This window comes from Culex pipiens, chromosome 2 (assembly GCF_016801865.2).
Source record: "Culex pipiens pallens isolate TS chromosome 2, TS_CPP_V2, whole genome shotgun sequence".
Taxonomy (NCBI): domain Eukaryota; kingdom Metazoa; phylum Arthropoda; class Insecta; order Diptera; family Culicidae; genus Culex; species Culex pipiens.
In genome coordinates this window covers 131,584,719-131,599,995 of record NC_068938.1, presented here as the reverse complement: position 1 = coordinate 131,599,995, position 15,277 = coordinate 131,584,719, and the positions used below count along the sequence as shown (strand labels likewise).

The 15,277-nt window shown below is 40.6% G+C and overlaps 1 protein-coding gene across 3 annotated transcripts in view; it reads left to right on the top strand.

The window, feature by feature from the left end:
- The window catches only part of LOC120415322 (uncharacterized), a 101,423-nt gene that overhangs the window by 83,279 nt on the left and 2,867 nt on the right, over positions 1-15,277 (top strand). For all 3 annotated transcript variants that reach the window (XM_052708153.1, XM_039576805.2, XM_039576806.1), the window contains exons 2-3: positions 3,746-6,413; positions 7,159-9,970. In XM_052708153.1, the coding sequence (XP_052564113.1) occupies positions 3,746-6,413; positions 7,159-9,970 (5,480 nt within the window). The remainder of the gene's footprint in view (positions 1-3,745; positions 6,414-7,158; positions 9,971-15,277) is intronic.

Genomic DNA, 15,277 nt, shown 5'->3' with positions numbered 1-15,277 from the left:
TTGACAAGGATTGGACAATGATCAATATGGAGTCTTTTATGTAAAATTGGCTGGGGAATCGATTCCCTCTATCGGTTTTTGAAAATTTTGACGTTAAGACCACTTTTCAAAAAAACAGTTTTAGAAAATGTTTTTTGTATTTTTTACCATCCTGCATTTTTTGTGAGTGTTAGGCTATTTCCTCAAAAATTTAAATGAAAAAAAATCGTCATCACCTAAAAAATACCAGAGTTTAAAAAAAAAAAAATGGACCAATAAACTATTGTCTTTCATATGTTTATAGGGCCTAATAAAAAAAACTCTAGAATTTAACTTTTAAACTTAAAAATTTAAAAATCTCATTGAAGTGGCGTGTATTTTTCTTTCAGTGTATTTTTTTCAAAAAGCCCATCAAATTTCCTACCAGTTTGTCTTTGACCACTTTTTGATACGAAGCAACGAGATACAGTAATTTTTAAATTACAAAATACAAACATATTAAAAAAAAACTTACGCCTTTCTCAAATGTCATTTTTGAGTACTTTTGGTTCCATGTACACAAAAATGGCTTATATAGGCCTAGGATAACATGTCTAAATGGTTTCATTGAAATCGGAGAGGGTCGGGTACAAAAGTACCGGAAAAATCCTGGGTTGAGCTGGAATTGCTCGAACAATAAAATTATCAACGTGAAGACCGTCTCTGATGAACCTCTGATCGTGACTGAAGCTTCCAGAGTTTATATGTTAGCTTATAAAGTATCGCATGGCATGTTGCTGCTTCCACGCAACAGAAAACTGTTGCGTTGCAGACATCTCCTCTGCTTGTCATGCCGAGGCAGCGTTGCCACATGTACAGATTTATCTGTCATGGTACAGATTTTCAGCAAAGATCTGAGTACAGAATCTGTACGTACAGATGACAGATATTTGGGTCACCGTACTGATTTGTACAGATTTTCGGATAAAACAGATTCTTACTCAAAATGATATTATTGAATAGTTAAGTTATTGCAATTATCTCAACATTTAAGAACTTTTCATTGATTAAATCTAGTTTAACTTTTGAAACGTTTAGAAATGGATCATGCTTATATTTTTAACGATCTTAGATCCATTTATGCTAGAATATTTTGAACTAGGAGTCTCTCTTAATACGCCGCGGGTAATTGGCTCCCTCCCACTAACATTTACACACAAGATCCTCTGTAGTTTTAGGTTTTTCTTAGTTTTAAGAAAACTGCATTTTCAATAGCAGACTCATTGCTAACCAGGTTTCAGTACCGACAAGGACCTAATAAAAATTATTTATAGCATTTCGTTCTAATAAAGTTATAACATAATTTCCAAAATTTCCCATTCTTCTCAAAAATGATTTTGAAATGAAGGAGAACACAGGTAAAATAAAATCTAAAATACTTCAAAAATTTAATAAAAGTTGTACTGAATCATACAGAAAATAATGAGTCATAAAGTTTATTGATTTTTTTTATTAATTTGAATATATTTTTAAATTATATTAACGCCTTGTAGTTGCCTGAATATTAAAAAAATTAATCCTAGTTTTTCAAAACATTATTATTTGTTTCTTGAAAGGTAACGCCATTATGTCACATTAAACTATTTAATAAATGGAATCTGGTCAAAGTAAATTTTATTGAAAGTTTTCTATAAATTATGTTTTGTACCGTCAACTAGGTCAATCGGGACTGCAGTCTGTATGAATATGGATTACAGTCTAACTTAAATTAATCTGAAATTCTGAAATTCTTAAATTCTTTAATTCTTAAATTCTTAAATTCTTAAATTCTTAAATTCTTAAATTCTTAAATTCTTAAATTCTTAAATTCTTAAATTCTTAAATTCTTAAATTCTTAAATTCTTAAATTCTTAAATTCTTAAATTCTTAAATTCTTAAATTCTTAAATTCTTAAATTCTTAAATTCTTAAATTCTTAAATTCTTAAATTCTTAAATTCTTAAATTCTTAAATTCTTAAATTCTTAAATTCTTAAATTCTTAAATTCTTTCATTCTTAAATTCTTAAATTCTTAAATTCTTAAATTCTTAAATTCTTAAATTCTTAAAAACTTAAATTCTTAAATTCTTAATTTCCTAAATTCTTTGAAATTTTTTAAATTTTAAATCTGGGTATGATTTTAAATTCTTGATTTTTATTTAGAATTTTAAATTTTTTGGATTATAATTTTTTATTTGAAGGATTTTGAATATATGAATTATTAAATTATATTATTTTAATTTTATTAATTTTTAATTATTAGAATTTTTAAGCTTTGAATTTGTTATTTTTAATTATTTTTTTGTATACATATTTCTTTTTATTTTTTTAATCTAAGATTTTTTTATTTTTAATATTTGTATTTTTAAATCTGTGTGTTTATGGATTTTCCCTTTGGTTTATTTCTTTTCAAGCAAAATACAAAATCCTTCCTTTTAATTTCAAGATTCTGCTTTTTGATATTCGGCATGATAAGGCAATTTGGAATTTTCAATATTATAATATCGATTACAAAATTATTGATACATTTATAACTTTCAGTTGCAATAAAATAAACAAATTCTGGATATTTTAGTTTTTTCACTAGAACATTTTGCAAACAAACATCGCGCGAAGGAACGTCACGCGAAGAAACGTCTTTCCTTGGCCGTTTCTTGGGTGTTTTTTTATATGAAGTTTTGCGTTCCTTCCGAGCTGCATATCAGCATTTAGTGTTGTCATAAGATTGTTCAAAATGCATGTTAAAATGTTAGGGCAGCGAATGACCAAGAAGGTTAAAGCTGCCAGAAATAAATGAATTAACAACAACAACAATGTTAAAAAAAAGTTTTTTACAAAAAATATACCGTACAGATAATGGTACAGATATTCGCCATGCTTGGTGCAGATAAGACAGATTTTTGGACCCTCTGATACAGACGAGCATGTGGTAACTAGAGACCCTAAATAGGGAGACTGGTCTAAGCTGGCTAAATCGATCTGGCAACGTATGTTTTGAGCTTGGCAACACTGATAAGTTTTGCTGGGCGTAAAGGCAAATGCTCGTTTGGATACGTCAAACTCGTGTCTGTTTGGGTACGTCAAATTCACTTCGACCAGTCTCCCTATTTAGGATCTCTAGTGGTAACACTGTGCCGAGGGCATGCGATGGTAACGCACGACATCTCCAAAAATGTTCGATGGACACCGCAGATAAAGCTTTAAGATTAAGACAAAGTTCTTTTCAAAAGTAAATCTTGAAAAGTATCGGGGCCGCATTTAAAAAGCGGATTCAGTACCTCCTTCTTCAGGGCGTTTAGTTATGTCTCAAGGAAACTGTTTCCGATCACAAAGAAATGATACAAAATCGATCAATTGGGTCCTAAAATGAGCTTAGATTGCTGATTTTATTGTTTACAGCGATAAAGCTTATTTTTCTGAGTACAATGACCCTTTGTACGACCACAATGAGTTTAAAATTGATTTTTAAATCAATTTTGAAAAATTATCCTCGTGGTCCTTCTTGACAGAAAAGCTCCTACTTGACAGCTCGTTCCAAGGGGACCATAGTTGATCCATCGAAAAAATGTTGTCTTGTCAATTTTTTTTGCATTACAATGAAAAAAAGTGATCAGAAATGGTTTTTAATCGTGTTTTTTACCGTTGTACATAAAAATTGACATAGGGCTTTAGTACCCAATTCTCAACAGTTACAAATCCATTCTGATTCTAATTTGTCCTAATGATTACCTCATTCTCTCCCCTTCCAGATCCTCCCAGATCGCCACAATGTCCGCCCACGAATGAACGCCTAACACTGCCGTGCTGCATGGCACCACCCGGAAGTAACCGTCGCCACCTCCGCAAAACCGTGTTCCGCCCGATCACTGCCGCCAAGCGTGCCCTGTACCGGCGTCGCTTCCGGAAGTACCTCGCCCGCTACCACCAAACGTCCACCACCAACCGGAAGCAGCTGGAACGGCTCTTCTGCCGTCTGATGCATCGCCAGTACCTGGCCCAGGAACTGAAGGCTCGCCCCCGGCAGCACTGTCTGCTGCTGGACAAACACGTCGGAACGCCGGCTAGAACGAATTCCGGTGGATGTGGTGGTGGCGGAACCATTCCCAGCTACTTCCGGAAGCGCGTGCTCAGGCATCGGTTGGAGGAGAAGCGGAAGGAGCAGGAGGAGGAGCAGGAAGAGGTGGTGGTAGATGACGGTTGCGAGTCGGACTCGTCGGACGAAGCGGTTTTGCTCGATGAGGAGGATCGGGACGTGGTCGTGGAGGATAAGAAGCACCCGGAGATTCCGGATCCGACCAAGTTTTCGGTTTTGAAGGACGAGATCAAGGAGTACTGCGCGCTGCAGGAGAAGGTGCAGATCGTGCTGTCCATGTTGAAATCGAGGGCGCAGGAGTTGGAGAAGGATGATGGGGAGGGGGAAAAGGAGGAGAAGGAGAAGAAACCGGAAGTGAAGGAAGAACCGGCGGATGAGCTGAAGACGCTGACCGAGCAGTATTACGATGATGACTCGGACGATGATATCGTGGAGGTCAAGCAGGTTAAGGAGGAGAAGAATGTGGAAGCTGGAGGGGACACGCCGGACATTGTGTTTGTGGATCCGGATGCGCTTGATAACGACTCGCAAGCGGATGTGAAACCGGTTGCAGCGAATTGTAAGGAGGAGTCGCTGCCTGAGAAAAGTCTGAAGGAGATCTCTAAGGAAGATTTGCTGGATCCTACGTTGAGTAATGTAAAGCTAGAGCCGATCGACAAGACGAACTCCGTGGTCGATGCACTGTTCAGCCGTTTCAAGTTGACACTTCCGGTGACGCCTCCAAAGAGTAGCAAGCCTGCGGAAGAAAGTGAAGAGCAGGTCAAGAGTCGGCTACGGGATCGTCGAAAGATCCCGGCTCCTCGTTACGTTGAAGAGGACGAAGAACCAAAGAAGATCCGCCCGTCGAAGATATTCGACAAGATCCACAAGAAACTGAACATCGAGCTGGAGAACCCCAATTCGAGCTCTTCGACGGAATTCTACGGCTTCGACGAGGGTGAAGCGGTCAAGTTGGACAAGCCTAGCGTTCCGGGACTGCTTCCGACACCGATCTTGAAGCGATCGCGACCAAATGCACCTTTTCTGGAGCATGGAACCAGCTTCGAGGACATCAAGATCGAAAACAGAGATGATCTTTTCCGCGAGGAGGGTCTGATATCGTTAGGATCGTTACCTCCACGGCTGGAGTGTCCCAAGAGACCGGACGACATGATCCGACCGCGGACGGTCGCCCAGAAGCGGATTCTGCTGCAGAAAAAGAACGACGTGCGCTACTTGATGATCGACAACGAGTCCAAGATCTTCTACGAGCTAGAGAAGCGCAGCAAGAACATCGACGCCGAGCTGGACTTTGATCGGATGGAGGAGCTTCAGGATCAGAACATTCCGTTTACTCGAGACACCTGGCGTGCGCTAGCCTGGATGAGGACCGTCAAGGGAAGGTACTTTTTCCAAACGCTCAAGCTCGACAACCATGCCATCAAGCTGAATGGATGCAAGGGAAATCATCCGACCAAGAGGATGGGCAAGAAACAGCACTCCGCTCCGGCAAATCTAGGTCGTAAACATGTCTGCCGTTGTCCGGATTTCCCACCGGGCGTAACCATAGATCTCAGTGCCATCGAACCTCGCGCGTCTTCGGAGGAGAAATCGGAACCGGAAGAGCCATCCCCACCTCCAGTCGAGAAAAAACTCTTCAGCAGCAAACCAAACCGACTAGTAACCTCGCGACCCGGTCCTCTTTCCTCCAAGTTCCGCTACGACAACCAACTGCTCCACCAAACCGAGGACGGAGCCTACCTCGGCCCGCTGGAAGTCCTGGAAATGCCCGGCGTCGAAATCGAAGTGTTCCCCAAGATCGACCGACCGCTCGACCCTACCATCAAACCCTACCTCAAGATGATCCTGCCCTTCAAGGGCATCACGGAAAAGTGGGCACGCTTCGCCGTGTCCACCCTCAAAACCCCCGACCTCGCCGAAGCCGACATCCCCCAGGAGGACAAGTCCTTCTCGTTCTCCCTTCCGTACCAAAACAACCAAAGTCGGATCCTCATCCGGCGACGCGTCATCGAAGCCGCCTCCACCAAACAACCCGTCGGAAGTCTGGAAAAGTTCCAACGCCAGCTCAACGAACCGCTTTCCTTCCGGAAGCATCTGGACGAGCCGGAAGATCCGGCTAATGTCGATCCTTTGGAGAAAGAATGCGCGGACGTGCTGTCCGACATGACGAACGCGGTGGCGATTGGACTCGCGGACGAGGCGTTCCTTCAGCGCGATCCGGACTGCGACTACACGCGGACGGACAAGCCGGTGAACAAGCCGGCGGCAAGCGCGCAGGATGCGGCCAAAGCGAGCGAGAGTACCGCCAAGTCGAAGCGGATGCTGTGAGTATTGTTCTTTTTTTTTGCATTTCCCGAACGCCGACGTCAGATCAAAGGTACCTTTCCTTTTGCTGATTATCCTCGTAGCAAACTTTTAAGTTTCGATCAAATGTCAAAGCTTCCGTGAATAAAGTTCGATCATTGCCACGGAATTCAGCTTCCCCGTTTACTTACTGCGATTCATCACGGAACCGACAACTTTTTTTCATGATGCTGCATTTTACTAGCTTTTGAGAATTCGGCACTGCAGCCCTTAGATGGCGCTTCTGGATGCTTCTGATATCCGTTTCATTCCAACTCTGGAACATGTTTAACTCTTTTTTGACCGTTTTGACACGTTTGCTGGTTTTTCTAGATCTTGTTTGGTGGTTTGACGGTTGCACAATACTTACACCACAGGTTGCTTAGATAACTGTTAAAGATTGTTCGGGCCTAAACCTTAATTTCGGACACACTTAATAACTTTTGTTTTTTTTTTTTAATATCGAAAGATCCTTTTTGATATTTGCACCTAACTTTGATCTGAAGTCTGTGATTGGGAAATGCAATAAACTGAAGGTCGCACGCCAAAAATGTCGTTTTGGAAAATTTGCGTACAATGAAAACAATTTTTATATGTATTGCATTGAAAACAAAATCCTTCCGTCGGCGTGCCCTTCGAGCAGCAATGTTACAAGAAGGACTTATTTAATCGAAGCAAATTCATTTTTTATCAAGATTTTAATCAAATTTTCCTCACACCTTCCAGCCGCGAGATGCGCCGCCTCAACGCGACCATCATCGAGTCGCTGCCGGAGCCGGAACCGGCCGCCAGTTCCGGCGACCAATTCGGCAGTCGAAAGCGTCGCTGCGACGAGCGGTACTGCGCCCGGGGCTGCATCTGCGACGTGTTTGAGGTGCGTCGCAAGCCCAAGGGCGTAGCGCCGCACTGCAACAGCATCGAGTGCGTGTTTGGGTGCTCGTGCGGGTTCGACCGGAAGCAGCAGCTGCGGGGAGCGGTGAATCGGGAGGTTGTGCAGGGAGCGGGTGCCGGTGCGCTGTCCAGTGAAGATGTGAAGTATCTGCGGGAGAAGGCGACGGCCAAGTTGGCGAAAGAGGAGCGCGAGTTTACGCCGACGGTGATTCTGACGACGAACAGTACGGTGCTGGTGCGGAACACGGAAACGGAAGCGAGGAGACACAAGAAGAAGCCGAAGAAGTACGAGGACTATTACAACGATAGCAGTGTGAAGAATTTGTTGAATGGGAATGTGCCAGAGGAGGAGGAACAGCGGGAGTCGTCGGTGGAGAGGGTTGGGAGGGGGGTTGGTGGGAAGGTTGTGGACAAACCGGTGAGTTTGTCGGAGAAGATCCGGCACACGAGGGTAGTTTTGAATAAGCTGCAGGATCTGGATGGGATCGAACCTTGGTGTATGATCCACTGTTTGTACCGGTGTTACTGCCGGGGGAAGGCGACTTCCGGCAAGCCGTTCAAGTTTAATGAGGAGAGTGATATTGTGCTGCCGACGCCGATGCCGGCACCGGAACCGGATCCGCTGCTGCAGGTGTACGAACCCCGACGACGGCGGTTGTACTCGTTCGAGAAGACTGAAAAGGAGGGTGATGAAGTGGTGGAGAGTCAACCACTTCTGGTGGAGCCTTTGAGGAAGCGGGATAGTTCCGAGGAGTCGTATAAGCCGTGGAACGAGCGCCGCAAGAAGCGACGACGAACGCTGGAGGACCAGCAGCCTTCGCAACCTTCGACCTCAACCCGCGCTTCCATCGAAGATCTGCAGATCGTGGATGGGCAGACCTGCCGGCGGGTGATCCCGGTGAACCGGAACTTTTACAAGACGCGCAACTACTACCGGAGGGAGCGTGTGATCCGCGAAGACCAGGAGCACAAGCGCAAGTACCCGATGGTCGAGCGGAGGCTCAAGTCGCTGCTGGAGCGGTGCGAAAAGCGCTTCTTCGAGGATCGTCGTCGGGAGTTGGAGCGGCAAGCGAAGCGTGCCCAGGCGGAGAAGAAGGCTGCAGAGCAGACGGCGCCGGCTTCGTCAACTCCGGAGCCCATCCACATTGACATCTCGGACGGCAGTGAGACGTTGAAGGCGAACCCGCTGTTGAGGCCACTTCTGGACGCCAACAAGGTGTTGATCTACTGCGGAGTGAAGAAGTACTACGTCGAGAAGGACGCGATCACCAGCGGGCGGATCAACCTGTCCAGTATTGCGAAGAAGTTCCGGACGACGGTGTACGTGATCCGGAAGGTTCCGGAGAACCCGCAGGCGAAGTTCATCTCGTTCAAGCTGAACGACGTGAGCATTACGATTCGTGGGAGAAAGTACCGGAAGACGGCGCCACAGGTTCCGAAGGAACCGGAAGTTACAGCGCCTCCAGCGCAAGATCCCGCCGAGAAGAAGGTCATGCTGGAACAGGTCAACTCGGACATTGCCCACACGATGCGGCACATCCGGGAGATGTTAAGGAAGAACAGTGCCGTTCTTAACCAACCTAAAAAGGGCATCCTGTACCTGTTCCGGTGGGAAAAGTTCCTGCAGGCGTACAACGAGGACACGCTGGACGTGTGGGACATCGTCTTCCAGAACGGCACTAGCCTGGTGATCATCACGACGGAAGATACGCGCAAGAACGTCCCCTCCTTCAAAAACACCAAACTGGTCCGAAGCGTCCGGAAGTGCAACTTTGAAACCAAAGGCGTCTCCCTCATAACCCAGATGTTGATCGCCCAAGTGGACAACCCGGAAACGAGCAAACTCGCTCTAGTCCTCTTCGGCACCGAAAACTACTGGCGCTTCTGCGGGTTCATCAAAGCCGAAAAGAACTTCCTGAACCAAGGTTGCGAAGCCCGACCAACGCCGCTCTCCCACCCCAAACTCGCTCCCAAAATCAACCAGTACTACGAGGCGTTCGCCGCGACCAACCAGAAGCGCCAACCCCCGCCCGAACCCACCAAACCCAAGCAGGAAGATCCACCAACCCAACCGGAAGAACCACAACCCACACCAACCCCCACCTCCACCTCCGAACCCCCCAAGTTCAAGTCCAACGTCAAACTCATGGAAACCAAAATCAAAGACTTTAAAAACATCGCCATCCCGAACGTGCCGGGCTCGCGCCGCTGGTTCATGCTGACCATCGTGAACGACTTCAGTGACATCTACATCCCGAGCTGGAAGTCCTGCCTCACGTACGGCCGCATCATGCAGGCGATCCAGCTGGCGAATCGGTACCGCAAAACCGTCAAGCTGACCTCGATCGTGCTGAAGAACGCTCAGGAGGACGTGCTGCCGCAGATCTACGCGGCACCTGGGCAGGGGGATTGTATCTTCCTGGGGCCGTACAGCTACACGCAGACCATCGATTTGATGCTGTGTCAGAACGTTGATGGGAAGATGTACACGAGGGAGGAGTACGAGCGGAATAATCACATTGTGAGGACGGAGCAGACGACGGGGTCGTGGTTGTACATGAAGCCGGGGGCGGAGGGGAAGGCAGCGGCAACGGCGACGGACGGGACGTCGGAGGAAGCAGGGACGGCGCAGCAAACATTTTTGAAGGTAGGTTTAGTCGTTAATTTCAATTTTATGAGTATTGATTTACAGCAGGGTGGCCACCAGATTTGGATTTTCAATTTCCCGGTTTTTTCCCGGTTTTCTCCCGAGGCCAGAAGGATTTTTTCCATATAGTTTCCCGGTATGCTTTTTATAGACTGACGTTAGTATCAAAATACTTTTTGAACGTATACACAACGTATACATTTGGTTCAATATTTTTATTTCTCAAGAATTGAAAACTTTTTTGAGTACAAAAAGTATGTAAGTTATAAACGAAGCCGTTTTTATCAATTATCAATCCAAACCCCTAATTTCCATAATGCTTGTGATTTTTCATCTCCATGCTCTACAATTTTTCTTAACCTAAAATCAATAAAAAATCGTTTTGTATTAAATTTGAGAATAACATAAATTATTACTGGAAAGCAGGAAATAGCATTTACAATGCATCAAATAAGTAAAAAAGATTTGCCACATTTATGCAAATGCTCTTCAGTTTTCTTTGAAAAAGCTTTTGTAAATTCAACAAGAACGATTCTTCCAAGAATTAGCAATTTCTTGGAATTTATTTTTTGTATTATAGTACCAAAATAATGTGCATCATCAGTCCTTAATCTTTATACAGAATATGTGCCATATATTTAAAGAAAATCGGTACCTTAAAACATTTTTTGCTGATCGATTTAGTATCTTCGGCAAGTTTTTAGGTATTGATGGGATAATTTCTGGAAAAAATGTAACTGTCCAAAAAAAACCTTTGAGTTGGCCTGTACTTCAACCCCTCGTCACGACTCCCAGCTCGCGCAAACATAAACATAATCCTCGATGCATCCTTTGTATGAGCCGTGCCAAATTTATTGCAAATAAGGTATGCACGGAAATGGAAAAAAGAAAAAATAAACATGTTTTGATGTTTTAAAATTTTTGAGCAGCATGAAATGGTAAAAAATCAATTGACCGTGCTGCGATTTTCTGAACAACACAACCGGAACAGTCAAAATTGAGTTAATATTTTTTTTCGAAATTTTCAGATGAGAATTAAATAAAACCCAACAAAAACTCAACTTTTGTGTTGATGTAGTATCCACCTAAAAGTGACTGTTTGTATTGAAATGACTATTTTGCAGTAGAACTCTGAAAATATTGTAATTTTAAAATATCTGAAAGCTTTATTTAAAATTTAAATTACAATTTTAAAATAAATTTTGAAAGAAAGATATTTCAAATGTTTTGAATTTGAACATAATTTGATAGGCATTTATCTGTTAAAAGATTCCCAAATAACTATATAAAAATATCTTAAATACCAAATATTTCCGACATTTTAAAATTATACAAAAGTACTCAAATCTGATTTAATAACACAAACACAAAGTTTCATAGCAATTTGTCCTTAATAATTTGTTTGACTGAGAAAGCCAAAAATCATCTTATAAAATACTACTAAAAACAGATTTTTGAAATTCCACCAAATGTTTTACAGTAAAAATTGTATACAGTCCAGACTCGATTATCCGATGTTTCGATTATCCGAAATATTATCGAGTCTGGACTATATTATTATTTTTACGGCGCACATCAAGTAGAGCTTTTTGCACCACGCTTTTCGGATTTAAGTATCTTAAAAATTATGGGAACTATCGATATGATTTTTATTCATCCCCTAAACTGCCCACCATTGAAAAAACGGCTAATATCCACTTTTGGCAAAAACGAGATATTAGCACCAGGTGGTAGAGAATGTTCCAACGCATCTTCTGGAACTTGAATTTTACTGAAATAGTGCTTAGACTTGGCTGCCGATGCGAAAAACCAAACGGCTAATATGCCATTCTTATGGGAAATTGCCTTGACGGAGATTTTGTCACAAACACTAAAACGCGTTTTTCTCGGAATACTTGATTTGGCATAATAGCCGAATTTTCAATTATGGGCAGTAAAGTACTGTCTACAAAACAAATAAAGCAGATTTTTACTATTTTTACAATCATATTGTTGAAGGGTTAAATCCGTAAGTTTGACAATTTTGAAATAAGAAGGCAACAACTTCCTTGGCTTAAGTTGATATTGAAATATATAATAAAATGAAACGGATGAATTTAGTCAATTGTTTATTGTGCTTATGGAATTCAATACTTATGGAATTCAATACTTATTGAAATAAGACTTCAAAAATCAAACGGCTGAGTAAATTTTCTATTGACACGCGAAATTGATCGGAAAATTGCAGCTTATCAAACATTTGTTTTTTAAATCGTGGTTGCATTTCCCCCACATTGGCCCCGATGGCATTTTACGAGACGAGATTTGTCTGATCACGCCTCCGGTGAATGAGGAAGTAAATGGCCCAGGTTTAACCAACTCACTGCCAAAGGTCGTCAGTTCGAATCCCGGGGAGGATGGGATCTTAGGTGGAAAAAGAGGTTTGGATTACCTCACTGGCCTTGAACAATTTATTTTATTTAAAAAAGCAAGTTCACCGAAGAAAAATATCATGGAATACTCAACAGAAAAAAAAACCAAAGCTTAGTAGCTTGAGTCTATTACACAAATTGAAACATTATTTTTCCAAATTCTTCATTAGGATAACTAGAATAATATTCTTATAGAGAAAAGTATAAATTGAATTCATTGAAGAGGAATTTGGCGAATTTTAACTAAACTTAAAATATTTTCCCGGTTTGTCAGTCGAATTCCCGAGTTTTTCCCGGTTTTCTCCCGATGGAATAAATTCCCGGGTTTTTCCCGGTTTTCCCGGTTTTTTCCCGAGGTGGCCACCCTGATTTACAGCATCATGCCCTAGCAGGGAGAAATAACAGAGAAATATCAAATGTTGTTATTACTTGGGCAAATAACAGTTACAAAAATGTTCCCAGTGGTTCCTCAGTATGGTAAAATACCACAAGGAGAAGGGGTGGGCGGGGGCGGGTCTGAAATTCCCCAAAAAGGATCCACGTGGTTTAAGGATGATTCCCTAGGGGTATATCAATAAACAAAAACAAAAATAATAACCTTGAAATTTTTGTTTATTCCAATAAAAGCCTTCTATTTTTGTTATGGCATCAAAAATTTCAAAAAATAAAAATGTCGAAATGTAGCCAGTATTTAAAAATTAAAAATTAAGAAAATCAAATTTCTTCAATTCGTTTAATTCTTTGATTAATTTGTTTGTCAATTCTAGTTTCAATTCTCTGATTCTTTAAGTCTTGAAAGATATCTTTGGAGCATTTTGAAGTTATAATTTAGGTATGAAACTTATCGGAACGATAACGATAATCTATCGTTATTCCGATAATTCTATCTACGATAATGTTATCGTCGATAAATCAAAATCAAATCAAATCAAATTATTCGCTCTACAGCATTGCCTTGGCGTTCTCGATTACGAGATTCCTACTCGAAAGTAGGTGTCCGAAGGCTTGATTGTTGAGGCAATTGCAAACCTCTTTTTACACCTAAGCTTCCATCCACCCCGGGATTCGAACTGACGACCTTTGGATTGCGGAACTTTAAATAAAATTTGTACCAGCCTAATGGACGATAACTCATTTTTAAAATATTTCTAAAATCGATTAAGGGGTTACATACATGTAAATCGGCAAAAATAACAGAGGTTGGTTTGAGCACACACTTTAACTTTTTTAAATCTGTTTTCAGGGCATTAAAATATATATTTTCAACTATTATTCAAATAAATTTGAAGCCATTTGGTTGTATAATTGCCGAGCTATAGCTATTTTAAGTTAGCGGTTTGAAAAAACGGGTGCCACGATATTTCCACACTGCTTTGACCAAATCGGCTCAAAATTTTGGTGAAGCCTCGTTAAACCGGTCCTGTGTGCATGACGAAGCCCGATTTTCAAAAAGTTTATTTGAAAAAAAAGATAAAAATATTTCTATGTTTTTCATATAAAAAATCGCCAGTTTTTGATTTTTGTATTTTTTTTAAATGCAAAATTTCAAAATCGGGCTTCGTCATGCACACGGAATATGTTTTGCAAGTCTTCACCTCAAATTTCAGCCAATTTGGTCCATCCCATCTCGAGATATCGTGGCACCCGTAAATCAACTTGGTGTTTCGAGAAAAACGCTCACAAAGTTTGACAGTTCGCTTTGCGCATAGCCGAATTTTGAGCGTGAATCGTCTCTTACTCAGTTTAATCATGAAATATCTTCATGGAGCTTTCAGGAGTGATTGAAAATCATCTTTTAAATGGATTTAACAAATTTTCTGAATTATGAAATTATGTGATTTCCTACATGTATGTAACCCCTTAATTCAACCATATCAAGTTAAATTTTCAATGCTTTCACCAAGAATATATTTTTTGAAAATCTAGTATGTTTCAAAGTAAAATATGTACTCAAAATTGTTCACAAAATACTGATTTTTTTTTGTAAAATACTAAAATTTTCATTTTTTGCAATAAAAAAAAAATCACAAAATACCGTATTTTTTCGAAAATACTCAATTTAGTGTAAGTATGAAGTATGCAAAATTTCGCTTCGTTTGATACAAAAATTGCAAATTTAAAACATTTTAGTATTTTCGGAAAATACGGTATTTTGTGAAAATTTTAGTATTTTACAAAAAAATCAGTATTTTGTGAACAATTTTGAGTACATATTTTACTTTGAAACATACTAGATTTTCAAAAAATATATGGCGATAACATTATCGCCGATAGAATTATCGGAATAACGATAACGATTGATTTTTGCAGTTTAAATTTTTAATTACAGTTGACTCTCTAGCAATCGATCCTCTCGATATCAATATTGCTCCATCTGTCAATTAATTTTTCAGTCTCTTCAAAAGCGTGCTTTGATTTTTTTTTGTTCTATAAATTGATACCTCTCGACGGTCCCTTCAATATTGACATATAGAGAGTCTGCTGTATTACTTTTTAAGTTCTATATTAAAAAAAGTGATATTTTGTCTTTTTATTTCTTTTTAATTTAATTTTTTTAAACTTAAATATTTTTTGAGTTTTTTTTTATTGATAGGCCGTTGCAAATATTTTTCAATCTTTATGTCGCCCCCCCATTCAAAATTGGTCTGAAAATCAGGGGGCAAAAAAAATATTTTTACAAAAAACTTCAAAATTTCCATGAAAATAGAAGTCTAATCAACTGAAAACATTCTAAAATGCATTTTCTGCATTGATAATCATATTTAGCATGTTTGGGCTTGTTTAAAAATGTTTTGAATTTTTATGAAATTCCAATGTACAGCACCGCAAATATTTTATTTTTCGCAGAAAATAAAATTTTGCGTCAATACTTAGATATTTTGGAAATATATTTTTT